The 27031-nt window shown below is 47.0% G+C and overlaps 1 protein-coding gene across 1 annotated transcript in view; it reads left to right on the top strand.

Moving 5' to 3' along the window:
- The window catches only part of LOC123754527 (uncharacterized), a 286224-nt gene that overhangs the window by 227846 nt on the left and 31347 nt on the right, over nt 1–27031 (top strand). Inside the window, exons 5-6 of the mRNA XM_069326370.1 lie at nt 23847–24079; nt 25607–25706. Coding sequence (XP_069182471.1) covers nt 23847–24079; nt 25607–25706 — 333 coding nt within the window. The remainder of the gene's footprint in view (nt 1–23846; nt 24080–25606; nt 25707–27031) is intronic.

Below are 27031 nucleotides of genomic sequence, written 5' to 3'. Positions count from 1 at the left end.
CTGCCTGGCGCCTCACTCTCAGTGGTGTGTCTTTACTGCTGGCTCAAGTTTTACTGTTAAAGCGTCAGTCTCCAGGAACACCTGTGGGTACTATGGCCTTTATTATCTCTTCTTCCAACTTCTTTTGTTTTTTTATATTGTTTTCGTGTATGTATTTATCTCCTGTTGCTGTTGTCCAATCACTTGGGGTGGACGGTAGAGCGACGGTTTTGCTTCATGCTGGTCGGCGTTCAGTCCCCGACCGTCCAAGTGGTTGGGCAACGTCCCATCCCAAATCTTTATCCTGACCCCTTCCATGTGGGAGCCGGTCGGCCGAGCGGACAGCACGCTGGACTTGTGATCCTGTGGTCCTGGGTTCGATCCCAGGCGCCGGCGAGAAACAATGGGCAGAGTTTCTTTCACCCTATGCCCCTGTTACCTAGCAGTAAATAGGTACCTGGGTGTTAGTCAGCTGTCACGGGCTGCTTCCTGGGGGTGGAGGCCTGGTCAAGGACCGGGCCGCGGGGACACTAAAGCCCCGAAATCATCTCAAGATAACCTCAAGATAAGATGTGCTATATAGTGTTACGGTGCCCCTCTCCTATTTGTGGCCTGTTCCAGCGTGAAGAGTCACACCTCCACACCTTCCAGGTTCCCTGACACGCGGGGAATCGTTTGATGCTGACTTGAAGTGTGCTCTCCATCTCCTTGAACATTATATAAGTGATACTATAAATGCATCACTTAATTATGATGGGAAATATACTACAGACTGGTAACGCTGAGTAACACTTATGGCTGGAAACATACCATTGACTGGTAACACTGAATATATCCAGTGAGCTGCATTGCTCGGCTGCAACAGTTCACACCCACCTGGTGACCTAATTACTTGAGTGACAGGTGACCTGCGACCATTTGTTACAGCGGATAAAACTCGGAGGAAGCGCTGTAAGGTGCTGAAGCAACAACTTGAGGTCAGTACCGAGATTTCCTTCACCTTTCCGCGGGTACGAGGTCGGGTCGCGGGTACAAGGTCGGGTCGCGAGTAGCCATTACACTTGTGGTGGGACTGAGGGACTCCCAGGGCGATCAGTGGTGCCTCCTGAGGGTGTGGGAGCGAAGACCCGCGGTGGTGATCCTGTTCTCAGGCACCGACACTTACCCCCCCCCCCCCCCTTTACCTAGTAACAATAGCTGTAATGGTTTAGCGCTTACCCCTGAAAATTCCCTCCTGTTGCTTTTGGGTCCTGTCCATCCGCCATCTTCTTGTCCTCCCCCCTGCCTCCTGCTCCCCCCTGCCTCCTGCTTTCCCCTGCCTCCTGCTTCCCCCTGCCTCCTGCTCCCCCCAGCCTCCTGCTCCCCCCAGCCTCCTGCTTCTCCCCGCCTCCTGCTCCCCCCTGCCTCCTGCTCCCCCAGCCCCCTGCTCCCCCAGCCCCCTGCTCCCCCTAGCCCCCTGCTCCCCCCAGCCCCCTGCTAACCTCACCCCCTGCTCCCCCCTGCGTCCTGCTCCCCCCTGCGTCCTGCTCCCCCCTGCCTCCTGCTTCTCCCCGCCTCCTGCTCCCCCCTGCCTCCTGCTCCCCCAGCCCCCTGCTCCCCCCAGCCCCCTGCTCCCCCAGCCTCCTGCTCCCCCCAGCCTCCAGCCCCCTGCTCCCCCAGCCCCCTGCTCCCACCTACTCCGTCTTCTCTCCGACACCTTTCACTCTCGCCTCCACCAATTTGCTCCAAATTCGACACTGACATACCTTGGCTTCGCCCAGTATGTTGTGTTATTTTTATGGGGTGTTTCCTGATAGCCTGTGTGTGTGTGTGCGTGCGTGTGCGTGAGTGCGCGTGCGTGCGTGTGCGTGCTTGCGTGCGTGCGTGCATGCATGTGCGTGAGTGTGTGCGCGTGTATTCACCAAGATGTATTCACCTAGTTGTGCTTGCGCGGGTTGAGCTCTGCTCTTTCGGCCCATCTCTCAACCGTCAATCAACTGGTGTACAGATTCCTGAGCCTACTGGGCTCTATCATATCTACATTTAAAACTGTGTATGGAGTCAGCCTCCACCACATCACTGCCTAATGCATTCCATCTGTTAACTACTCTGACACTGAAAAAGTTGTAACGTCCCTGTGGCTCAATTTGGTACTCAGTTTCCATCTGTGTACCCTTGTTGGCGTACCACCAGTGTTCAATAGTTCATCCTTGTCTACCCTGTCAATTCCCCTGAGAATTTTGTAGGTAGTGATCATGTCACCCCTTACTCTTCTGTCTTCCAGTGTCGTGAGGTGCATTTCCCGCAGCCTTTCCTCGTAACTCATGCCTCTTAGTTCTGGGACTAGTCTAGTGGCATACCTCGGAGCTTTTTCCAGCTTCGTCTTGTGCTTGACAAGGTACGGGCTCCATGCTGGGGCCGCATACTCCAGGATTGGTCTTACATATGTGGTATACAAGGTTCTGAATGATTCCTTACACAGGTTCCCGAAGGCTGTTCTGATGTTAGCCAGCCTCGCATATGCCGCAGACGTTATTCTTTTTATGTGGGCTTCAGGAGACAGGTTTGGTGTGATATCAACTCCTAGATCTTTCTCTCTGTCCGTTTCGTGAAGAATTTCATCTCTCATTCGGTATCCAGTGACTGGCCTCCTAGTTCCTCCTCCTAGTTTCATTACCTTACTTCGGTTGAACTTTAGTAGCCATTTGTCGGACCATTCCTTCAGCTCGTCTAGGTCATCTTGTAGCCTCATACTATCCCCCTCTGTTTTGATCCTCTTCATAATTTTTGCGTCATCAGCAAACATCGAGAGGAACTAGTCAATTCCTTCTGGGAGATCATTTACGTATATCAGAAACGCACGCACACACACTCAGTAAGCAACCCGTAACAGCTCTCTAACTCCCAGGTACCTATTTACTGCTAGGTAACAGAGGCGTCAGGTTGAAAGAAATTGTGGCCATTTTGTTTTCCGCATCGCCGGGGATCGAACCCGGACCCTAGGATTATAAGTCCCAAGCGCTGTCCACTCACCCACAGCCCCCCCCCCCCCCTTGTGTATGTGTGTGTGTTTTCATAAACGACAACAGTCATACTACAATAGTCTGCTACTCTAACTATCAACTTTAATACACTGGAAACTTTGCCTCGTGGACGGCTAATTTGATAGTGTTGAAAATGGCGCTCATACACTCATAGTCTGATGACAACTATGACAAATGTTCAACAATACCTTTAACATGGACACGTGTTAATATAACATATCTGCACACCAAATAGTAAGCATTGTCACAGTTTAAATAATAAATGGGTTTATCCACGTCAAAATGAATGCGGAGCGACACATAAATATAGTTTCTGGACTGTCAATACGCCATTATCACGACACAGTCACTCTTGTGATGTGTGCACCTGGGCGCCTCGACGGATTTGTGGCAACTGTCACACGCAAGAAATTAAAAATCAAAACAAATCAGGCAAAACAAATCATCCTAAACATGTGCAGATGTGATATCAAAATCATAATACGAATCTAAACTCTTCTTGAATCACTGAATAATTGTTGAATAGTCGGTTATTATTGCGGAAGGCGAGACGTGTTCCTCTGCGGTGAGTCTTATTAATGGCCTCGTCCAAGTCTGGTCTATAACGGCAGCTGCACGGGTAAGTTTATATATATATATATATATATATATATATATATATATATATATATATATATATATATATATATACATATATATATATATATATATATATATATATATATATATATATATATATATATTAGTATATTTTGGTAGCAGTCTTTCCTGTAGACGTATATTATTAAATATGACCGAAAAAGTAAGATTAATAATTCTAACACGAATTAATTCTAATCACGAAAGATTGAGAAAATTCGTGTTAGAATTATTAATCTTACTTTTTCGGTCATATTTAATAATATATATATATATATATATATATATATATATATATATATATATATATATATATATATATATATATATATATATATATATATATAATATATATATACGGAATTATATAACCCACTTACATAAAGTACAAGTCGTGACAGTTTATAAATCAATCTGAGGATCATTTAATTACACGTTTGTTGTTGTTTGTTGTTTTAAATTCAGCTACTGGGAACCAAAAGTTGCAAGTAGCACGGGCTATGGTGAGCCCGTAGTGGACTTACCTGGCACACGAGCGAGACTAACTATTACATATAGAACAATCTTGCCAGCGACCATAACACATCCGTCTCACAGCCCAGCTGTTCATCAAATTTAAACATAATTTGTGCTTCAAATATAAACTATTATGGTAGGTTTAGAAAAGACAATTCTAGGTGCTCTTAAAAAAAATAGCAATAAAATGACTTTTGGCCCAAATTATGCCAAGTAGATGGTTTGTGAGGGAGTGGGTGGTGGGGGAGGGGCTGTAAAGGAGTAATTCCCTTGCCCCTAACAATACAATAATATTGTATTGTCAAGGGGATGGGCAACCCTGACAAAATAGTGGTCCTCTCCTGTTTCTTAAGAGGAATTTAATGTTATGGCAAGTGGTCTGCACAGTGCTTCAGTTGCGTCTTTTAGTATCCAAGGCGATATTTTGTCTGGTCCCTCATCTTTGGTTACATCCAGCTCCTGTAGTTGTTTCTTTACTTAGTCTGGTGACACTTTTATTTCAGAAAACTGTGGAATTTCTCATTCGGTTTATGCTCTAAGTTCTAGTTGCAAATCAGGTTCCAGCTTGAATGTTTCATGAAAATTTTAGGCAAGTTCCTCTCATACCTCCTTATCATTTTCTGTACGTCTTCCCTCACTTTGTCAAGTCTAATAACCTCGTCGTTCAGTCATCTTACTCTTGATATGACTGTGTAACGATTTTTGGTTGGGACTTTGCATATAAAGCTATGTCATTCTTGTTCTGTTACTCTGCCACTCTCCTAATCTCTGGCCTCTTTGTATACATTGTGATTTCCTTGTGTTCTGTGTTCTCTATACTTCTTCCATACTCTTTTACTTCTTCTTCTTTGTTTCCAAACACTTCCTGTTGTGCCATAGGCTAATGGCCTTCTTGTTTCCCTTAACCCTTAATGGTCGTATAAATCTTTCTTTAGCTTTTTTGAGATTGTTCATTATGTAGTCCATCATGTCCTGTATTGATTTTATTTTCCTCTTGTCCTCTTTCCCCATTCTATTCCCCTTCTAGAATTTCTCTGACCTTCTAGTATTCCCCACTCCTGCATGCTTACTCCTTCCCCCCCCCCTTGTTACATCTTTCAATGGTGTTGATTGTCACTATTCAAGGACTAAAACACAGTGGTAACTGGCTCTTATTGGCCAATGGTATTTAAACATGGTCAATGTTTTCAGTGTCCATCTCATCTTGTGTGAAGACCAGGTCTAACCTCGCTGGTTGATCACCACCCATTCTTTACCCGCCGTGATGCATCAGGGGAGTAATGCGACAAATGTTGTATCATTTCCTCCGCTTGTGTCCATTGTTTCCCAGTTGATTTGGCCATGATTGAAATATTTCACTGATGGGAGCTTTGCTCAGTCTATGGGCTGTGTCTGCCACCCCGGAAGGATATTCACTGGCTGCTCTCTTCGTAATGTTGACTCGGTCTTCTGTGGTACTCTGGAGTGTTGTAGATTACAGCCACAACCAGTTTCTCACCACCTAAGGAAATGATTCCCACAATGCAACACCTGTAGGTGTTTCCCACCTTAAATGAAGTCCCTTCAAAGATCCAGTTTCTTTTCACCAGCAGCATCACCCTATCAGCTCTGTAGTCTAACAGTTCACCAGCAGCATCACCCTATCAGCTCTGTAGTCTAACAGTTCACCAGCAGCATCACCCTATCAGCTCTGTAGTCTAACAGTTCACCAGCAGCATCACCCTATCAGCTCTCTAGTCTAACAGTTCACCAGCAGCATCACCCTATCAGCTCTGTAGTCTAACAGTTCACCAGCAGCATCACCCTACCAGCTCTGTAGTCTAACAGTTCACCAGCAGCATCACCCTATCAGCTCTGTAGTCTAACAATTCACCAGCAGCATCACCCTATCAGCTCTGTAGTCTAACAATTCACCAGCAGCATCACCCTATCAGCTCTGTAGTCTAACAGTTCACCAGCAGCATCACCCTACCAGCTCTGTAGTCTAACAGTTCACCAGCAGCATCACCCTATCAGCTCTGTAGTCTAACAATTCACCAGCAGCATCACCCTATCAGCTCTGTAGTCTAACAATTCACCAGCAGCATCACCCTATCAGCTCTGTAGTCTAACAGTTCACCAGCAGCATCACCCTATCAGCTCTGTAGTCTAACAATTCACCAGCAGCATCACCCTATCAGCTCTGTAGTCTAACAGTTCACCAGCAGCATCACCCTATCAGCTCTGTAGTCTAACAGTTCACCAGCAGCATCACCCTACCAGCTCTGTAGTCTAACAGTTCACCAGCAGCATCACCCTATCAGCTCTGTAGTCTAACAATTCACCAGCAGCATCACCCTATCAGCTCTGTAGTCTAACAATTCACCAGCAGCATCACCCTATCAGCTCTGTAGTCTAACAATTCACCAGCAGCATCACCCTATCAGCTCTGTAGTCTAACAGTTCACCAGCAGCATCACCCTATCAGCTCTGTAGTCTAACAGTTCACCAGCAGCATCACCCTATCAGCTCTGTAGTCTAACAATTCACCAGCAGCATCACCCTATCAGCTCTGTAGTCTAACAATTCACCAGCAGCATCACCCTACGAGCTCTGTAGTCTAACAGTTCACCAGCAGCATCACCCTATCAGCTCTGTAGTCTAACAGTTTTCATTATCTAGCATTCACTTGGGAATGTTGCATTGATACTTAATGTTATTACATAATGGTCTGTTTCCTCGGTGCTTTGAGTTCATCTGTTTATTTAACAATCCATCAGCATTGGTGTATCAAAATGTGTGTGTGTGTGTGTGTGTGTGTGTGTGTGTGTGTGTGTGTAAGTAGTGGGCTACACACAACAGCCTGGTTGTGTGAACTCGATGATCTGGAGTGCATTAGAATATATTTCAACAAATATTGATAATTCATAAAAGCAAATGTATTTTGAGTATCTTTTGATAAAACTGGCCTCGTCTGCCTCAAGAGCAGTATTCATAACTCATTTACCGAGAGATATAAAACATGACGGATTCATCTCATCCGAGTTGACGACTGATGGAGACATTGATGGCAGAACTACACAGTTCGAGGGGGAACTCTCGAAATCTTCTTCAGGTATGCTCCTGTCCAGTTGAGGACTGTGATGGAGATATTGATGGCTGATCTCACCAGAGTTGATTATACTGCAGTAGGCCTACTGTCCCACGCTGTTTGTCATGTCCAGACACTCTGGGGTTGTTATGCTAGAGTCCAGACACTGGGGTTGTTATGCTGGAGTCCAGACACTGGGGTTGTTATGCTAGAGTCCAGACACTGGGGTTGTTATGCTAGAGTCCAGACACTGGGGTTGTTATGCTAGAGTCCAGACACTGGGGTTGTTATGCTAGAGTCCAGACACTGGGGTTGTTATGCTAGAGTCCAGACACTGGGGTTGTTATGCTAGAGTCTAGACACTGGGGTTGTTATGCTAAAGTCCAGACACTGGGGTTGTTATGCTAGAGTCCAGACACTGGGGTTGTTATGCTGGAGTCCAGACACTGGGGTTGTTATGCTGGAGTCCAGACACTGGGGTTGTTATGCTAGAGTCCAGACACGCAGGTTGGATCCCATTGTAGGGCCACATTGTGTTCTCAAGGGAACAGAATCTTGTCACACTTTTACCATCAACTTCTCTGGAATTAATTAGGTGTGTGATATTCATTTTTTTATAAATATAATTTTGTCTGAAAAGGAGACTTGCCTTAAGACTGGTACATGTGGAGGAGAGAGGGAGCGCGCTGGGGGAAGATTAAAGTGGTCTACCTTCTGGAATTCTTGATAAATAGTTTCGTGAATCTTTTCTGGAAAGAAGTTCCCGGTTTTATCTGCGACGTCACATGTCTTTGACAGTTGGTGATTAGTTTCCAGGAATGACATTTGCCTCTGCTCCGGTTTTTACTTTCCGTGTGCATTCTCCTGTGTGCGTCTGGTGACTCTCCCTTCAGAAGCGTTCATACTGAAGGGGAGAAGTGAAGGGGTGAGAGGTAGCACGGTGGAGTGTGGTCAGTGATGGGGTGGTTGAGGGCAGGAGTGATGGGGCCGACACCGGACAGTGGTCACATTATTAAAATGAAGTTATATATATTTTTTATTTACACGTTGATACCAACTGCATTTATTAGTGCTTCTTAGAAATATATTTTGTGTAGTGGCCACTCTCCAGCCTGACTGGTGGCCACTCTACCTCCTGACTGGTGGCCAGTCTCCATCCTGACTGGTGGCCACTCTCCAGCCTGACTGGTGGCCAGTCTCCAGCCTGACTGGTGGCCACTCTACCTCCTGACTGGTGGCCACTCTCCAGCCTGACTGGTGGCCACACCTCCCTGACTGGTGGCCCCTCTTCCTCCTGACTGGTGGCCACACCTCCCTGACTGGTGGCCCCTCTTCCTCCTGACTGGTGGCCACACCTCCCTGACTGGTGGCCACTCTCCCTCCTGACTGGTGACCACACCTCCCTGACTGGTGGCCCCTCTAACTCCTGACTGGTGGCCACACCTCCCTGACTGGTGGCCACACCAGTGTGGCCACCAGTCAGAGCGGGTGTTTTCCCCTGTTCCTGCGTGCTCCAGTTTGTGGTTGTGGGTTTATTAGTGTGGATTGTGTGTGTGTATGTCCGGTTCCTGTGCGTTCCGGTGTTTGTGTGAGTGTGTGTGTGGTTGTGGATGTCCTGTTATTCTGTTTTTTGTGTGTGTGTTTTTAGTGTTCTGTTTGTGCGCTTGTATGTGTGGTGTTGAGTGCCCTTCAAGCGACTAGCATGACCCAGCCTGTTTTTGTTCTCCTTATCATGTATTGCGGTTACAGTTTTCGTTTTGTTTCTGTGATATGTATTCGTATTTCCTTGTTTTTATTATCATTATGTATTGGTGCCTCTCTGTGTGTGGTTTGTGGGGCCAGGGAGGAGCCGGTCGGCCGAGCGGACAGCACGCGGGACTTGTGATCCTGTGGTCCTGGGTTCGATCCGAGGCGCCGGCGAGAAACAATGGGCAGAGTTTCTTTCACCCCTATGTCCCTGTTACCTAGCAGTAAAATAGGTACCTGGGTGTTAGTCAGCTGTCACGGGCTGCTTCCTGGGGGTGGAGGCCTGGTCGAGGACCGGGCCGCGGGGACACTAAAGCCCCGAAATCATCTCAAGATAACCTCTCAAGATAGCCAGTAGGCTCGTTATGTGTAATTGTGTTCCGGTGGTTGAGTTGTTGGGTGAGGGGTCTGGGTGCTGTGTGTTGCAGTGTTGTCATTTATGTACTATTTTCCTGTGTTTGTAATTATTATGATTGTAATTATTATTGTGTTTGTTTTTATTATTGTGTTTTTGTTGTCGGTCCTTCAGGCCGGTATTTTGTACTCAGACCTTTTGTTATTTTGTAATCCTGTGAGTTTGTACTTTTGTTATTTTGTAATCCTGTGAGTTTGTACTTTTGTTATTTTGTAATCCTGTGAGTTTGTACTTTTGTTATTTTGTAATCCTTTTGTTTTGTTCTAGTTTGTTTTCTGTTTTGCTTTTATTGTACTTATCCGGATGCTCGCATGTAAAAATAAAATTAAAAAATTAAAAATTTCTTACAAGTATCATTCAGTAATGGAGTAGATTACAGTGCAAGTGTGGAGGCAGGGGGGGGGAGGGGGGGTTGCTGTTATTCCTTGTTAGTGGAGGATACAGTACAGGGAAGGCAGGGGGGGGGAGGGGGGGTTGCTGTTATTCCTTGTTAGGGGAGGATATAGTACAGGGAAGGCAGTTTTGGGGTCCGTCCAGCCCGCTATAATTAACCACCCATTTAGGCTCAAGATTGTTACCGTCTGTGTCGTCATACTTTTGTCTAGTTGATAATTCGTAGTGTTTAACCTGTATCATTATACATTATACTTGCCAGAAATAATGTAACATTATGTTTACTTTTATCTCTGTTGTCTGCGTTAATAAGAAAGAATGGTAAGAGTTGGGGGGGGGGGTAATTATGGGAGTTAATGTGAGTTTTGGGCACCCCGGGGGCAGAACCACCGCCCTGGTGCCCGTAGTCACAGTCTCGGGTCTTACAACCGTACCCTTCTTGAGGTTATCTTGAGATGATTTCGGGGTTTTAGTGTCCCCGCGGCCCGGTCCTCGACCAGGCCTCCACCCCCAGGAAGCAACCCGTGACAGCTGACTAACACCCAGGTACCTATTTACTGCTAGGTAACAGGGACATAGGGGTGAAAGAAACTCTGCCCATTGTTTCTCGCCGACGCCTGGGATCGAACCCAGGACCACAGGATCACAAGTCCAGTGTGCTGTCCGCTCGGCCTACCGGCTTACCTTAGGGTAAGTGGTGGTATGTTCCTTGTATGTCCAGTATATTTGTTGTGTGACTCTATGACGAGGGTGTACTTACCTTGTTGTGCTTGCGGGGGGGGGGGGAGGTTGAGCTCTGGCTCTTTGGTCCCGTCTCTCAACTGTCAATCAACTAATGTACAGGTTCCTGAGCCTACTGGTCTCAATCATATCTACACTTGAAGCTGTGTATGGTGTCAGCCTCCGCTACATCACTTCTTAATGCATTCTATTTGTCCACTACTCTGACACTGAAAAAATTTGTTGTAATGTCTCTATGGCTCATTTGGGCACTCAATTTCCACCTGTGTTTCCCTAATGTGTGTGTGTGCCCCTGGTGTTAAATAGCCTGTCTTCATCTACCTTATCAATTCCTCTGAGAATCTTGTATGTGGCGGGTGTGGAAAGCTCCCGGTGAAATTGACTGTGATTGTAGCCTAAAATATTATATAAATTTTATTTTTTTATTTTTATTTTTACATGCAAGCATGCAATTAAATACAATAAAACAAAGACAAAAATGAAAAACAAACTGAACATAGCAAACCACAAAGTCACCGGCCTGACGGGCCAACAACAAGACACGACACAAATGACAAGAACATCACATGATAGACACAGTATACAACAATACAGCACAATACAAAAGTACAATACAAAACACCTAAAACCCCCAACCCAACAACGTAATAACAGGAACAGGACAAAGCAAAACGAAGGTAACGGCCTCGTAAATGACAAATGAAGAGGCACTAGCACATAAGGACAAGAAAACACATGAAAGAAATTACATGAAACGAAAAATAAAAAATGAAATACATAAAATATGGACAAAAACAACAAACATCAATACATAACAATTTGAACAAAAACAGGCAAGGTGAAGCAAGCAGCCATATGAGCAGTTAACATCACACAAACAAGTGTATAGATAGAACATACACACACGTACTTTCCTGGAAATTTGTCTCTCGGGAACCTCGCATTGAACGCCTCCCAGAACAACCACTCCACAGCGTCGGTCCCATCCACTGGAGAACTCGGAGCATCTGGAACCTCGGAAACAAAGACCCGCAAACTGGGAACCCAAATGGTATCACATACGAGGCGAGTGGTCGCCACACGCCCCCACACTAAGGGAAGCCTCGAAGCACGAAAGGCCGCCACACCCTCAGACAATGGAAACTGGGCAATCCTACGTACGCCATTGACCCGGCGGCAACGCATCTTCCAGAACCCCCAACGGACAACCTCACGGGAGAGGACGTGTCAGGGGCCCCCCACGGCAACGTCCACACAACCAGGCACCGTCAGGGACCCCTTACAGCGAGCGTCTTTCTTTAATTTCACCACCAGGCCACGGCCCGCACCAGCATCGTTGGCGACTTTGTTTATATCAAACAATTTGAACTCCGAAGTACATGGAAACTGCTTATAATAATGTTGACCAGACCACACACTAAAAGTTGAAGGGACGACGACGTTTCGACTTGAGAACAATCGACTTGAGAATGGTCCAGGACGGACCGAAACGTCGTCGTCCCTTCAACTTTGAGTGTGTGGTCTGGTCAACATACTTCAGCCACGTTATTGTGACTCGTCGCCTGCTTATAATAATGTTTAGACTGGGAAGTTTCGGTGATCATCAACTGTTAAATAAATGAAAACAGAGCCGCCAAACATTGAGAAAAGATGTACAGGTTTCGTAAGGGGTTGATGAATCGTGGGTCTTCCAATAGACACCTCTTAAGCGCTCCTTTGCTCTTCAGCTTTTCCATGACCAATATGATCTCAATATAGTGAAGCTTTTCTACAGTTATCGTAACTTCCGGCTGATTATCGTAACGGTTGTCGTAACTCCGTTTTTTTTTTTTACTCCATGCTTTCTTTCATGTTCCAATAATGTTTCAGTATATAAAGCAATGTCTTCCTGTTTGATTATCTTCTTTCACTGACAACATTGTGAGAGGTGGCCACCCTCGCTACCACTAGAGAATTGTCGTCTGTGTGCACCTTCGCCATTTCACAGACGCTAACACAATTAATATGGACAAAAAAACAGATTGTTCCACGGTGCTAAGTCCGTCCTCTCCCGCCCCGCTGCACGGGCTCTCGCCGCCTCTCTACCTCCTAATTCATCACTTGTCTTGCTTATTTTTACAGTCTCTTCCTTCACTTTCTGTCCTGTTATTCCATTCATCGTTTCTAAGTGTTCAATTAGCGTTCATTTCCTTCTCTTGTTTTATCAGTGCAAACCTCGCCCATTCCCACTCCCTTGCCGCGTCCCCCATGTTCCCCTCGTGTCCCCCATGTTCCCCTCGTGTCCCCCCATGTTCCCCTCGTGTCCCCCATGTTCCCCTCGTGTCCCCCATGTTCCCCTCGTGTCCCCCATGTTCCCCTCGTGTCCCTCATGTTCCCCTCGTGTCCCCCATGTTCCCCTCGTGTCCCCCATCATCTGTCACTCACAGCGTCCCCTCATCCCCCCCCCCACTCCCCCGTCCACCCGGAACGCCTCCATTCGCAGTTTTCCTTCCTAATTAGAGGAATTCTGGCTTTCAAAGCAACAATTAGAGATGCAGAATATCTCTGAAGATTATAATGCCCACAGTTCTGGGCACTGTGTGGGTACTGTGGGACTGTGTTACCACAGTTCCCACCCGCAGCTCACGCTCCGTCTGGTCGTGGCTGGTGTCGTTCCTTGTTGTTGGTGGTCGTAGTTAGTGAGGTCTTAGACAGTGGTGGTGGTAGTCGAAGGTGGTAGGTGGAGGCCGTGATAGGAACGTATAAAATACTCAGGGGGATTGACAGAGTGGACATAGAAGAAATGTTCACACGGAATAGTAACAGAACGAGGGGACATGGATGGAAGCTTGAAACTCAGATGAGTCACAGGGATGTTAGGAAGTTTTCTTTTAGCGTGAGAGTAGTGGAAAAATGGAATGCACTTAAGAAACAGGTTGTGGAAACAAACTCTATTCATAATTTTAAAATTAGATATGATAGGGAAATGGGAGCATAGTCCTTGCTGTAAACATCCGATGCTCGAAAGGCGGGATCCAAGAGTCAATGCTCGATCCTGCAGACACAAATAGTTGAGTACAAATAGATGAGTACACACACACACATACACACACACACACACACACACACACACACACACACACACACACACACACACACACACACACACACACACACACACACACACACACACACACACACACACACACAGAAACAAAGAAACAAGCTCAAAAACACAAGATGGCGGCCTGAGGACGGCCGCTAATTAGAAGACAAATTAATAGCAAATTGTGAAACGTCATGATAATTACCGTGTTGAGGAGCCATGAGAGGTACTTGCCTCTCAGTGACTTCGGTGACGTGAGCTCCAGCTCCCTGGCCCCGCCTTGTAGCGGTTGTGTATTGTAACTTGTGGATGGAGGTGGCTTCCACAACTTCTTCTCTCAGTGTATTCCACTTTGAGCCACTCTTGATTATTTCTCACCTACAGAGTCGGGTGGCTGAAGAAAGTGGTGGGGGGGAGGGAGGAGAAGGGTGCCACCCGCTGGAGAACAGTCGTCACTATATATATATATAAACTGTCGGTTATAGCAGTTTGAGTTGGTTACCCTGTTCATCTTGTTCATCTTGTTCATTGGCTGTGTGTCCGGTCGTTGGTTGATGACGGGTCCGTTTGTGTCGTAATATGTTCAGTAAGTATGTCGCATATTAATAGTGACAACCTGGATTTTCTTATATCTTTAAAGTCCAAGGAGAATATACCCTCGAACTGGTATAACTAGGGACAGGACATGGACCGATGGTACAAGTATAAGAGCCAAGACAACTCTCGTGCCAGGAGCGGTTGAGGGCTTCAGGGCTCACAACACTACAAACCAGACATGACAAAGCGCGTCTTATTGAAACTTTTAAAATACGGAACAATTTAGAGGATGTTGATCCAGACAACTTCTTCAAAAGGCGAGATGTAACACAAACAAGGAGCAACGGGTTCAAGCTCAGCAAGCCACAATGTAGGACTGAGAACAGGAGATGCTTTTTCACCCCACAGGGTTATTAACCCATGGAACCGCCTACCCGCCGATGCCGTAAATGCCAAACCATGTTAACTTGACCTGTTAACTTTTAAATCCAACTGGAAAAGATCATCAGGGCAAATTTTTACTGTACTCCACTGTACTCCACTTCATATAGTCTAGGGTAGCTGCACTAATGCAGATGTATCTCATATCTTAATAAAAAAAAAACAGAATAGCTGGCGAATTTAATAGCGACATGGCTATAATATCCCGTTTTCTATTGACGGAAAATTCCACGACAGGCTACATTTTCTATGGCTTAACTTATGTATACAACAGCAGCAATATTATCTGTTTATTGTATTTAATATTAGTAAATGGTGTCGGGTTTTCCGACATTACGGGCTTCTCCAAGCAACAGCCTGTTGGATCAAGCTCTCACAAATCAAGTCTGGCCTCGGGCCGGGCTTGGGGAGTAGAAGAACTCCCAGAACCCCATCAAGCAGGTATCACCCACCAGTCAGTAAGTGCCCCCCTCCACCAAGAGTGCCACTTACCCATGTAAAAAGTGGCATAATTACCCTTCCAGACTCCACTTGTTATTGCACATGTGCCCGCCAGAAAACACTCCTTGTGAATAATTAACACTTAAAGCTGGATACTGCACACTTTTATAACGCTGCCCAGAGATGCTTCTTGGTCAGCCCGGGTCAGGTGGGGGGGGGGAGGTCGGGTGTGTGGTGGGGGCCAGGTCGGGTGTGTGGTGGGGGCCAGATCTGGTGTGTGGTGGGGGCCAGATCTGGTGTGTGGTGGGGGCCAGATCTGGTGTGTGGTGGGGGCCAGATCTGGTGTGTGGTGGGGGCCAGATCTGGTGTGTGGTGGGGGCCAGGTCTGGTGTGTGGTGGGGGCCAGGTCGGGTGTGTGGTGGGAGCCAGGTCGGGTGTGTGGTGGGGGCCAGGTCGGGTGTCTGGTGGGGCCCAGGTCAGGGGTGTGGTGGGGCTCAGGTAGGGTGTGTGGTGGGGGCCAGGTCTGGTGTGTGGTGGGGGCCAGGTCTGGTGTGTGGTGGGGGCCAGGTCGGGTGTGTGGTGGGGGCCAGGTCGGGTGTGTGGTGGGGGCCAGGTCGGGTGTGTGGTGGGGGCCAGGTCGGGTGTGTGGTGGGGGCCAGGTCGGGTGTGTGGTGGGGGCCAGGTCGGGTGTGTGGTGGGGGCCAGGTTGGGTGTGTGGTGGGGGCCAGGTCTGGTGTGTGGTGGGGGCCAGGTCGGGTGTGTGGTGGGGGCCAGGTCTGGTGTGTGGTGGGGGCCAGGTCAGGTGTGTGGAGAAGGTCTGGAGGCTCCCCACAGCAGGGGTGGGGGAGAGGTAGGGTAGGGGAGCACCATAATGTTTAGCGGCCCATAATGACGGCCACAATGTTTACAAGATAATACGGGAGGCGAGGCCACATTTGCATATAAATACTCTCAAGTGGAGGGGCGCCCGGGTGGTGCAGGTGTTGTGGTGGTGTGGTGCAGGTGTGGTGGTGGTAGTGGTGTGGCGCATTTGTGGTGTGGTGCAGGTATTGTGGTGGTGGTGTGGTGCAGGTGTGGTGGTGGTAGTGGTGTGGCGCATTTGTGGTGTGGTGCAGGTATTGTGGTGGTGGTGTGATGTGTGGTGTGGTAGTGTCTGGGGATGTGGTGTACTTACCTATCAGTGACTACTGGGACAAGGGAGGTCTAGCTCCTCGTGCCCCGCCCACTTGCCTGGTGATTGTTGCGTTATAATTTAACATCTGACGTTCCTGTTCATCGTCAAGTCTGGCACTAAAGTAGTGGCTGGAGGTGGCTTTCACAGCTTCTTCCTTCAGTGCAGCGCCCTTGTTGACCACCCGTACAGGGTACAATGTTGTTGTTGTTGTTTTAAATTCAGTTACTCAGAACAAAAAGTTCTAAGTAGCACGGGCTATGGTGAGCCCGTAAGAGGAGGCTCTCTGGAGCCATTATCTGCATCAATAGCTGTTACTAGAGCTCTGGCGATGGATGGGGATCTTCATGGTGGTTGTCAGTCCTGGAGGGCTGGCTGTACCAGTTATGGAGCTGGTGGGTTAATGTAGACCTCCAGGTCTTCCGTTTTTTCATTGGCTGAGTCGTGCTGTCGCTGGAGTGTAGTGAGGTGGCCGCTATAAGGAGGTCTTGTACTGAGTAGGTGTCGTATTGTGGTGCGGCGGTGGAGCTCCTACTAAGATTTCCTCGTCTGAGGAGTAGCGGAAGCGTGTTGAACAGTCTCGGGCCTCTGATGTTGATAGAGTTCTCTCTCAGAGTACCTGTTGCACCTCTGCTTTTCGACGGGGGTATTCTGCACATCCTGCCATGTCTTCTGGTCTCATGTGATGTTATTTCTGTGTGCATGTTTGGGACCAGCCCCTCTAATATTTTCCACGTGTAAATTATTATGTATCTCTCCCGCCTGCGCTCCAGGGAGTACAGATTTAGGCTCTTTAGTCGGTCCCAATAGTTTAGATGTTTTACTGAGTGGATTCTAGCAGTAAAGGATCTCTGCACGCTCTCCAGGTCAGCAATTTTTTCAGCTTTGAAAGGTGATGTCATTGTGCAGCAGTACTCCACTCTAGAGAGCACAAGCGTTTTGAAAAGTATCATCATCGGTATAGCATCTCTAGTGTGAAAAGTTCTTGTTATCCAACCTGTCATTTTTCTTGCAGTTGTGACGGCTACTTTATTGTGTTCTTTAAAGGTAAGGTCTTCCGACATGAGTACACCCAGATCTTTTACATTGCCTTTTCGTTCTATGTTATGATTTGCCTGAGTTTTGTACGTGGTTTCCGTTTTTATATTTTCATTTTTTCCATAGCGCATGAGCTGGAACTTATCTTCGCTAAGCACCATATTATTTTCTGTAGCCCATAGAAAGACCTGATCTACATCTGACTGGAGGTTTGCCGTGTCCTCTATGTTGCCTACTCTCATGAAGATCCTAGTGTCATCTGCAAAAGATGATACAGTGCTATAGGTTGTGTTCTTGTCTATGTCCGATATGATGATGAGAAACAGTACTGGAGCAAGCACAGTACCCTGGGGGACTGAGCTTTTCACGGTTGATGGGCTGGATTTTATTTTGTTGACTATTACACATTGCGTTCTGTCAGTCAGGAAATTGTAGATCCATCTGCCTATTTTTCCGGTAATTCCTTTTGAGCGCATTTTATGTGCAATAACACCATGGTCACATTTATCAAAAGCTTTTGCGAAATCTGTGTAAATTACATCAGCGTTTTGTTTGTCTTTCATAGCATCTAATGCCATATCATAGTGGTCCAGCAACTGTGACAGGCAAGAGCGCCCTGTTCTGAAACCATGTTGTCCTTGGTTATGGAGATGCTGTGATTCCATGTATTTTGTGATCTTACTTCTTAGCACTCTCTCAAAAAATTTTATGATGTGTGATGTTAGTGCTATCGGTCTGTAATTTTTTGCCTCTGCCTTGTTACCTCCTTTATGGAGTGGTGCTATCTCTGCTGTTTTTAGTATGTCAGGGATAACGCCAATATCTAGGCTTTGTCTCCACAGAATGTGGAGGGCCTGCGATAGTGGTTTTTACCCATACAGTTCACATGAATGGCATATAGACACAATACAAACGATAAGCATATTAACAAACATTCTGAGCGATAAACATTTCTTTGCAATCGGGTTCACGCGTCCTGGTCCCCCAGTCGGGTTCACCCGTCCTGGTCCCCCAGTCGGGTTCACCCGTCCTGGCCCCCCAGTCGGGTTCACCCGTCCTGGTCCCCCAGTCGGGATCACGCGTCCTGGTCCCCCAGTCGGGATCACGCGTCCTGGTCCCCCAGTCGGGATCGCGCGTCCTGGTCCGCCAGTCGGGTTCACCCGTCCTGGTCCGCCAGTCGGGATCACGCGTCCTGGTCCCCCAGTCGGGTTCACCCGTCCTGGTCCCCCAGTCGGGATCACCCGTCCTGGTCCCCCAGTCGGGATCGCGCGTCCTGGTCCGCCAGTCGGGTTCACCCGTCCTGGTCCGCCAGTCGGGTTCACCCGTCCTGGTCCGCCAGTCGGGTCCAGCAACCGCTCAAGAAATCTTTCTCAACACGTCGCTTCTGGGGGAAAAAACAAAAAACAAAAGAGTAGTGAAAACGTGAGGACAAGGGTGCGGGAGGCGGGAAATAACAACTCTCGTCTGTTGTAAGGGTGTTAAGTATCCCTCCGAGGAATGCCATATTGTTTTTTATGTTTTTTTATACAGAGTATTAGATTTTTGAAAGTGTATATGGAATTTGTGTGAAATTTGGTGAACGTAATCGTGCTTTTAGCTTCAAACTTTGAGACGGGTGTATGGTGGCGCCAGAAGGGTTCCTCACCACCGTTATTACCACCACCACCACCGTTATTACCACCACCACCACCAGCGTTATTACCACCACCACCACCGTTATTACCACCACCACCACCACCGTTATTACCACCACCACCACCGTTATTACCACCACCACCACCGTTATTACCACCACCACTACCGTTATTACCACCACCACCACCGTTATTACCACCACCACCACCGTTATTACCACCACCACCATTATTACCACCACCACCACCGTTATTACCACCACCACCATTATTACCACCACCACCACCGTTATTACCACCACCACCATTATTACCACCACCACCACCGTTATTACAACCACCGGTGGTGTGGAGCAGGAGGGGGTGGTGGTGTGGAGCAGGAGGGGGTGGTGGTGTGTAGCAGGAGGGGGTGGTGGTGTGTAGCAGGAGGGGGTGGTGGTGTGGAGCAGGAGGGGGAGGTGGTGTGGAGCAGGAGGGGGTGGTGGTGTGGAGCAGGAGGGGGTGGTGGTGTGGAGCAGGAGGGGGAGGTGGTGTGGAGCAGGAGGGGGTGGTGGTGTGTAGCAGGAGGGGGTGGTGGTGTGGAGCAGGAGGGGGTGGTGGTGTGGAGCAGGAGGGGGTGGTGGTGTGGAGCAGGAGGGGGTGGTGGTGTGTAGCAGGAGGGGGTGGTGGTGTGGAGTAGGAGGGGTGGTGGTGTGGAGCAGGAGGGGGAGGTGGTGTGGAGCAGGAGGGGGGTGGAGCAGGGGTGGTGGTGTGGAGCAGGAGGAGGGGTGGAGCAGGAGGGGGGGTTGGTGTGGAGCAGGAGGGGGGTGGTGGGGAGCGGCGGCACATTACCAGTCAGCAAGGACGAGGAGTGCCTCTGAGAGCTTCCAAAAATCTAGTTTTCTACAGATTTCTGCTTCGACGTGACGGCTTCTTGTTGCTGTTTCCCGCGCGAATTTTGTCTCGTTCTCTGTCATACTTATTCTGGGGTGAACTGCTGTATTTGTTGTTCGAGTGTGTTACTTGGCTGTATTGCCTTGATTGTTACTCAAGTGTGTTGCAGTGTTCAGGGAGGAGACGGAGGATGTGTTGCTGGGATGGAAGACTGTGGTCACATGTTGCTTCACGTTGGGTAGACGCTAAGAAGTTAATGTTCAACCCGTCCTCACACTTGGCTGGTTAAAGCAGCGGCAGTCCTCCCCAGACGCATTCACAAATTTTAACCTACTGTGTATTAAACATTGGTTTGTTCTCATATATATTAATTAATATTATTTTACATTAAAATTTTATGTATAGTTAGGCGTTTAGGTTCTGTTGGCGATTATTTATATTTGAAGTACGTGGGTGAAGCATTTACAGCAACCTGTCCTCGACTCGTGTCCATTACATCTCAGCCCATCCTCCAGACAAAGATCCAAAAGTGATTCCATGCACCCGCCAAACCCACAGCTGTTTATGAATGAAAAGCGGTTTACACACGACTGCTTTGCTTCGAACACTTCCGGAACAAGTGCTTCACTGACGAATTTTGTTCGAACCACAACGCTATAAATGCTTCACCCACGTACTACAAATACAAATAATCGCCAACAGAACCTAAACACCTGACCTAACCTATGCCTATATATATGCACAATATGTTATTTTAATATTAATTTATATTTGAGAAAATTCCTGTTTTGAATGAACAGTATGTTAAAATTTATGAATGCGTCTGCGGAGTCGACCGCAGGATGTACAACTCGTCCTCGACTCAAGTCCATTCCATCCAGCGGTCGACCCCACAGACGCAGTCATAAATTTTAACATACTGTTCATTCAAAACGGGAATTTTCTCAAATATAAATTAATATTATAATATATTAGCATATTGTGTATATATATATAGGCATAGGCATAGGTTAGGTCAGGTGTTTAGGTTCTGTTGGCGATTATTTGTATTTGTAGTACGTGGGTGAAGCATTTATAGCGTTGTGGTTCGAACAAAATTTGTCAGTGAAGCACTTGTTCCGGAAATGTTCGAAGCAAAGCAGTTGTGAGTCGTGTGTAAACCGTTTTTCATTCATAACCGGAGTTTGGCGGCTGGATTAACGAGCTTGGATCATTGTATGTGAAGACGGGGTGTATTGTTTGTGTGATGTAAAGGTCAGTGTGAGTGGTGGAGACCCGAGCCTGGTGTTTAAGGAGAGTGCCAGGGTGAAGGTCACAGTGCGGCATCATGCTCCCGGAACCCTCCCACATTTTTTGTTTTATTTTCTTTATTTACTAGCTGTACCCAGCCACGCGTTGCTGTGGCTCAGCAACCTTTCCCTGTCTCCCACTCCTCCCCTCCATTTCCCCCTCCCTGTCCCCCTCGTCCTCACAACTATTCCGCACTCCCCCATCCCTCTGTCATCCTCACCATCCCCCACTCCACTGTCCTCTCGTCCTCCTACCCATTCCATACTGCACCGTCCCCTCGTCCTCCCCACCATCTCCCACTCCCCAGTCCCCTCATCCTCCTTACCATTCCCCCCTCCCCCATCCCTTCATAGTCCCCACAATCCCCCACTCCTCTGTCCCCTTGTCCTCCCCCACCATTCTCCATTCCCCTGTCCCCAACCCCTTGTCCCCTTTTCCTTCCCACCATTACCCCCTCTCCTGTCCCCTCTTCCTTTCCACTATGCCTCATTCCAATCCCCTCGTCCTCCCCACCATTCCCCACTCCCTCGTCCGATGCATTCCCAAATGATCTGATGTTCCCATCAGAAAATTGGGAACATCAAATGATCTGATGATCCCATCACTGAAATATAAGAAAAACAGTTAAAAACGAAATGAAAAACAATGAAAAAATTAAAAAGCAATCTATACTCACGAAATGAACGGTATGGTAAACAACACAGCTCAATTCCAATGCAATGTCACACCAAATAATTAAATCAGAATTAAAATAAATTGATTGAAATGGAATCATAACTTATTTAGTATAGCGTGTGTTGCTCTTACGTGCAACAGATGGTGCTGTTAAATAAATCGAAATCTTTAAAAATCAATTTATCAATGCAAACGAAAATATATAAATGGAATCGTAACATATTTAGTATAGCGTGTGTTGCAATTACGTGTAACAGATGGCGCTGTTCTTAAAAAAAGCATGTTTTTACCTGTCACAGGTGTGGCATCTATAAAGTAGGTATATAAAAACACGCGCGAATTCGAATGGAGCGTTGTGTCAAAATTTCAAAGGAATCGGTAAAGAGGTTTTGAAGATTCCACTCATATGAAAATACATGAAAAACACAGTTTTTCAAGAAAATCATGTTTTTTTACCGTCAAAGACGTGACATCTGTATAGTATGTATATTAAAACCCACTCGAATGCGAATGGAACGTTGTGTGAAAATTTCAAAGCAACCGGTCAAGAACTTTCAGAGATTAACGATTTTGAACAAACGAACATTTCCATTTTTTTATATAGATATATACAAGAGTTGTTACATTCTTGCTCAGCCACTAACACGCATACCTTTCCTTAGTCCTAATATTCCCCGGAATACAACCCGCCAAATCGTTTAACAACCAGGTACCTATTTTACTGTTGGGTAAACAGAGGCTACAGTTAAAGATTGGCGCCAAATAAATCCTCCCCGGCTAAGATACGAACCCAGGACAAAGCGCTCGCGAAACGCCGGCCGAGTGTCTTACCAACTACACCACCGGGGACTGTGGTGTAGTAATGGTGCTCAAGTATTAGTAATACATTACCGCGAGATACTCGGTCAATGGTGATGATCGCCAAGTGTTCTTGTCCGGGTGTCTTCCTTTACTGCTTCTTCAATTTTTTCCTTCTCCTTGGCCACTTGTGCATAGGTGAGTTGAGGGTGTTGGTGTTGGTGACACGTCTTCACGGCAGGGCCCCTGCTGCCTGCCAGACACGTCCCTGGCAGACACGACCCTGGCAGACACGACCCTGGCAGACACGACCCTGGCAGACACGTCCCTGGCAGACACGTCCCTGGCAGACACGTCCCTGGCAGACACGTCCCTGCCAGACACGACCCTGGCAGACACGACCCTGGCAGACACGTCCCTGGCAGACACGACCCTGGCAGACACGACCCTGGCAGACACGTCCCTGGCAGACACGACCCTGGCAGACACGACCCTGGCAGACACGTCCCCGGCAGACACGTCCCTGGCAGACACGTCCCTGGCAGACACGTCCCTGGCAGACACGACCCTGGCAGACACGACCCTGGCAGACACGACCCTGGCAGACACGACTCTGGCAGACACGTCCCTGGCAGACACGACCCTGCCAGACACGACCCTGGCAGACACGTCCCTGGCAGACACGACCCTGGCAGACACGTCCCTGGCAGACACGACCCTGGCAGATACGACCCTGCCAGACACGTCCCTGGCAGACACGACCCTGGCAGACACGTCCCTGGCAGACACGTCCCTGGCAGACACGTCCCTGGCAGACGCTTTTCACTCAATGTTATCAAAGGTAGTTTTATACTGCTGATGTGTTTTTATTTTTTACGTATTTTGTTTCATCGGTCTAGGTACAATATTGTCCACCATCAACAAAGCGTAAAGGATTATAACTATAATACTCACCAGAATATTGTCAAGCGTGTTAGTGGCTTTGCAAGAATGTAAGAACAATGTTATGTACTCCCACAAACCCAGTTTACCTTCTTGTTTATAAATAAGCATATGCGCGCGAACACGCACGCACGCACTCGGTAGTGATGTGGTGGAGGCAGACTCCATACACAGTTTCAAATGTAGATATGAAAAAGGCGAATAGGCTCGGGAATTTATACGCCGGTTGAGTGACAGTTGAGAGGCGGGACCAAAGAGCCAAAGCTCAACCCCTCGCCGGCACAACTAGACAAGTACTCGCACTCATATTTGTTTAGTGGTGGGAGTAACCATTACTATTGTTTAACGAATTTACTAATGTTAATCCTGTGACTAAGCTGAGGTTTTGGTCTTTCACAGATGACTCGCCGTATACTGTGGCTGGAGCGGCTCATTCCAGCCCGGCCTACAAGACACCTCGCTCACAGCCCAGTCCGGGGGTTAGACCCCAAGCAAGACAGCCCATCACCCCAGGGCGGCAGGAGACGCTGGACCTGGAGGCTCAGAAGCCTTATGGGACAGTTTCGACCAGTGGGTCGTCTCTCCCGCCGCCCGGGAGGGACTCCGCCACGGACGACCTGCAGCACCCTCAGGTACGCACCTCTCGGCTATTCCGGGTTGTTGCAACCTTGACTTTGTTTAGAATAGATTATTGCAATGGTAAACTTGTTCATTCCGAAGGACATAGGTGAACGAAAGTTGTTGATTGTGGCATCTGTAGATCTATGCAGCAACAATCATAGTGTTGTTGTTGTTTTAGATTTAGCTACTCAGAACGAAATGTCCATGTAGCACGGGCTATGGTGAGCCCATATTTGAGTTCGGTTATTCGCGATAACCTTGTTATTCTGGTATTTGGGTCAAAATATTAAATGGAGGTGGGGTTTCCTCCTTTTTTCCTGTTTCTTTTTCGCTTCTGTTTTAATCTTGTTTTAATAACATTATCTTGGTGGCGGATGGAGGTGCAGAATGTTCACTAGTGAGTCCCATTCTTCAACGGCTTTTCTAATCATTGTAGTGGCTGTGGAATGTGCATCTAATGCAGCTGCTGTCGTTGTTTAATGTTGAGTTTGATGCGCAGGGCTTCAGTAGCTTCACATTGCAGTAAGTAGTGCAATAGTGGCGCCTCTGATTCTGTTCAACAGATATGACATTCTTTAACTATTGGGTTCATTACCTCCCAGCAGCACTTGTAACCAAGTCTAAGTCTGTGTATGGCTGCTGCAATGTCTATGGATATCTTTTTGCCAGGCTTGAAAAAGGAGTACCCGGTGGCTTGTTCGTACCATTATCGCAGTGGATCTTCCTTCCGCTACTTTGGCTCTGTGGCGACTTTTGATAGTTGGAAGTATTTTCTTCTTGATTTTCTCCTTAATCTGTGAAAAACTTTGAGGAATTTGAACCTGAACAACAGGTAGAGCAGTGGCAGTTTTTGCTAGTGAGTCTGCCTTTTCATTACCATCTATGCCAATGTGACTTGAATTCCAATTTAGAATGATTGACAGCCCTAGACTATGGGCTTCTTTTCCTATATGTTGGATTTCTGTGAGGAGTTGTATATTATCTCTGTGCTGACTGGATAACAATGCCTGGAGCGAAGATTTAGAGTCGGTATGAATGATGATATCATGTAAATTATTTTCAATTGTATAGTTTATGGCCTCCTTCAGGGCATATAATTCTGTCTCCAATGTTGAGCACCTACTATTCATGTTCCAGTAAGCTTCATGGTTGGTAGTGTAAACTGCTGCCCCAGCAGAACCTCTTTCTTGATCAACTGATCCGTCTGTGAAGATGTGAGTCGATGTAGGTCTTGAGATGGTTTCCGTTTGTTTTATATTATTTTTAAGCTGCTTATGAACCCATCCCTGCCCTTGTGGGGCAGTGCACAATAGAGAGTTGTTTTTACATAATCATACATTAAAACATTAATTGTAACCCATGATATATATGTGCTACAGCCTACAGTTTAGACCTATTGTCTTATGTGTGACAATGAATACCAGCATTATCCTCACTTTAATAATAAGACTTAACTGATACTCAGATTAGGTAAAATTGTAATTAAATATTGTCAATAAAGATGTTAATAATAATAAAGACAATCTTGGTGTCCGCAGAGTGAGGGTGAGGGAGGCGGGAGTGTGGACGACGTGTTGGCAGCCCTGGTCGGCTACTCCCACGACCCCGACCTCTGGCGCTTTGTCCACAGTGTTGTAGGTGAGTTGGTAACACTGTGGTGTGCAGTGTTGTAGGTGAGTTGGTCACACTGTGGTGTGCAGTGTTGTAGGTGAGTTAGTCACACTGTGACGTGCAGTGTTGTAGGGGAGTTGGTCACACTGTGGTGTGCAGTGTTGTAGGTGAGGTTGTCACACTGTGGTGTGCAGTGTTGTAGGTGAGTTGGTCACACTGTGGCGTGCAGTGTTGTAGGTGAGTTGGTCACACTACCATGCAGTGTAATAGGCAAATGGAATGCATTAGGAAGTGTTGTGGTAAATATGATAAAGCCCAGTAGGCTCAGGAACCTGTACATCGGTTGAGAGGCGGGACCAAGGAGCCAGAGCTCAACCTCCGCATGTAAAACTAGGTGAGTACAGTTACAGCTTGACTGTACTTATTAAGGTTTTTAATACGGCAAAGTGTTCCGGCTCCTACACTTCAACAGGACAAAATTGACACCTTTGTTATTGTTATACAGAGGTCGGAATATTTTAGAGGAGCACTGTACCTCACAGTGATATAACTAATGTCTTCACTGCTAAACTTCGGTGGAAATCTTGGTGTGTGTGAGGCTTCTGTGATGCTGCTGGAGTATTGTCCTGTTTAGTGTGTACACTGTAGGCACCAAAATTATTGTCAATTCCATGTGATTATGTATTTAACTGCTGTAAAATAAACGGTTTCCAATGATGTGATTCCAACCTCGGAGTTTGAAAAAGGTATCCAGACATTTAACAAATAAATACATTAATTACAAATCAGCCGTGACTACATGATGGAGTGATTCCTCTTCATTTTCAATTCAGATTTCGGTAATTAGTTTACCTAATGACACTGTGTAATTTGTCCAACGGGATTAAGGATGGGTTAGAATTGCTGCTTTCAGTTGGTAGAATCTTACTGTAGTGAACTGGTCCAGATTTACAATAGCGATGACCTCTGTGGGCGGTGTGAAATGTGCTCTCGATGGGCGTGCATATGCCCATGGAGCGTCCCTTCACTGCTGACAAACCAGTGCTCATGGAGCATCAAGAACTTATTAAATCGGTAACAACTTGTACAAATCATTACAACTAGTACAGACTAAACAGATGTATAGCAGTCTAAATCAAACTTGCATTTTAGGCATAAAATGCAAGAGTGACCTTCAAAATTGGTGTGCAGTAGTGTGAGGATAGGGTTACCTTTACTTGTCTGTCGGCCCCCTCTCTCCCTCTTTCCCTGGAATTTGGTCAAACGTACAAAAATGGACTGTTGGATCCCCAAAAAATTTTGTGTTGAATTAGCTCAAAATGGCAGCGTGAAATGGGTAAAAAGAGAACCTA

The sequence above is a fragment of the Procambarus clarkii genome, chromosome 18 (genome assembly GCF_040958095.1).
Source record: "Procambarus clarkii isolate CNS0578487 chromosome 18, FALCON_Pclarkii_2.0, whole genome shotgun sequence".
Lineage (NCBI taxonomy): Eukaryota > Metazoa > Arthropoda > Malacostraca > Decapoda > Cambaridae > Procambarus > Procambarus clarkii.
This window is presented reverse-complemented; position numbering and strand designations above follow the sequence as displayed.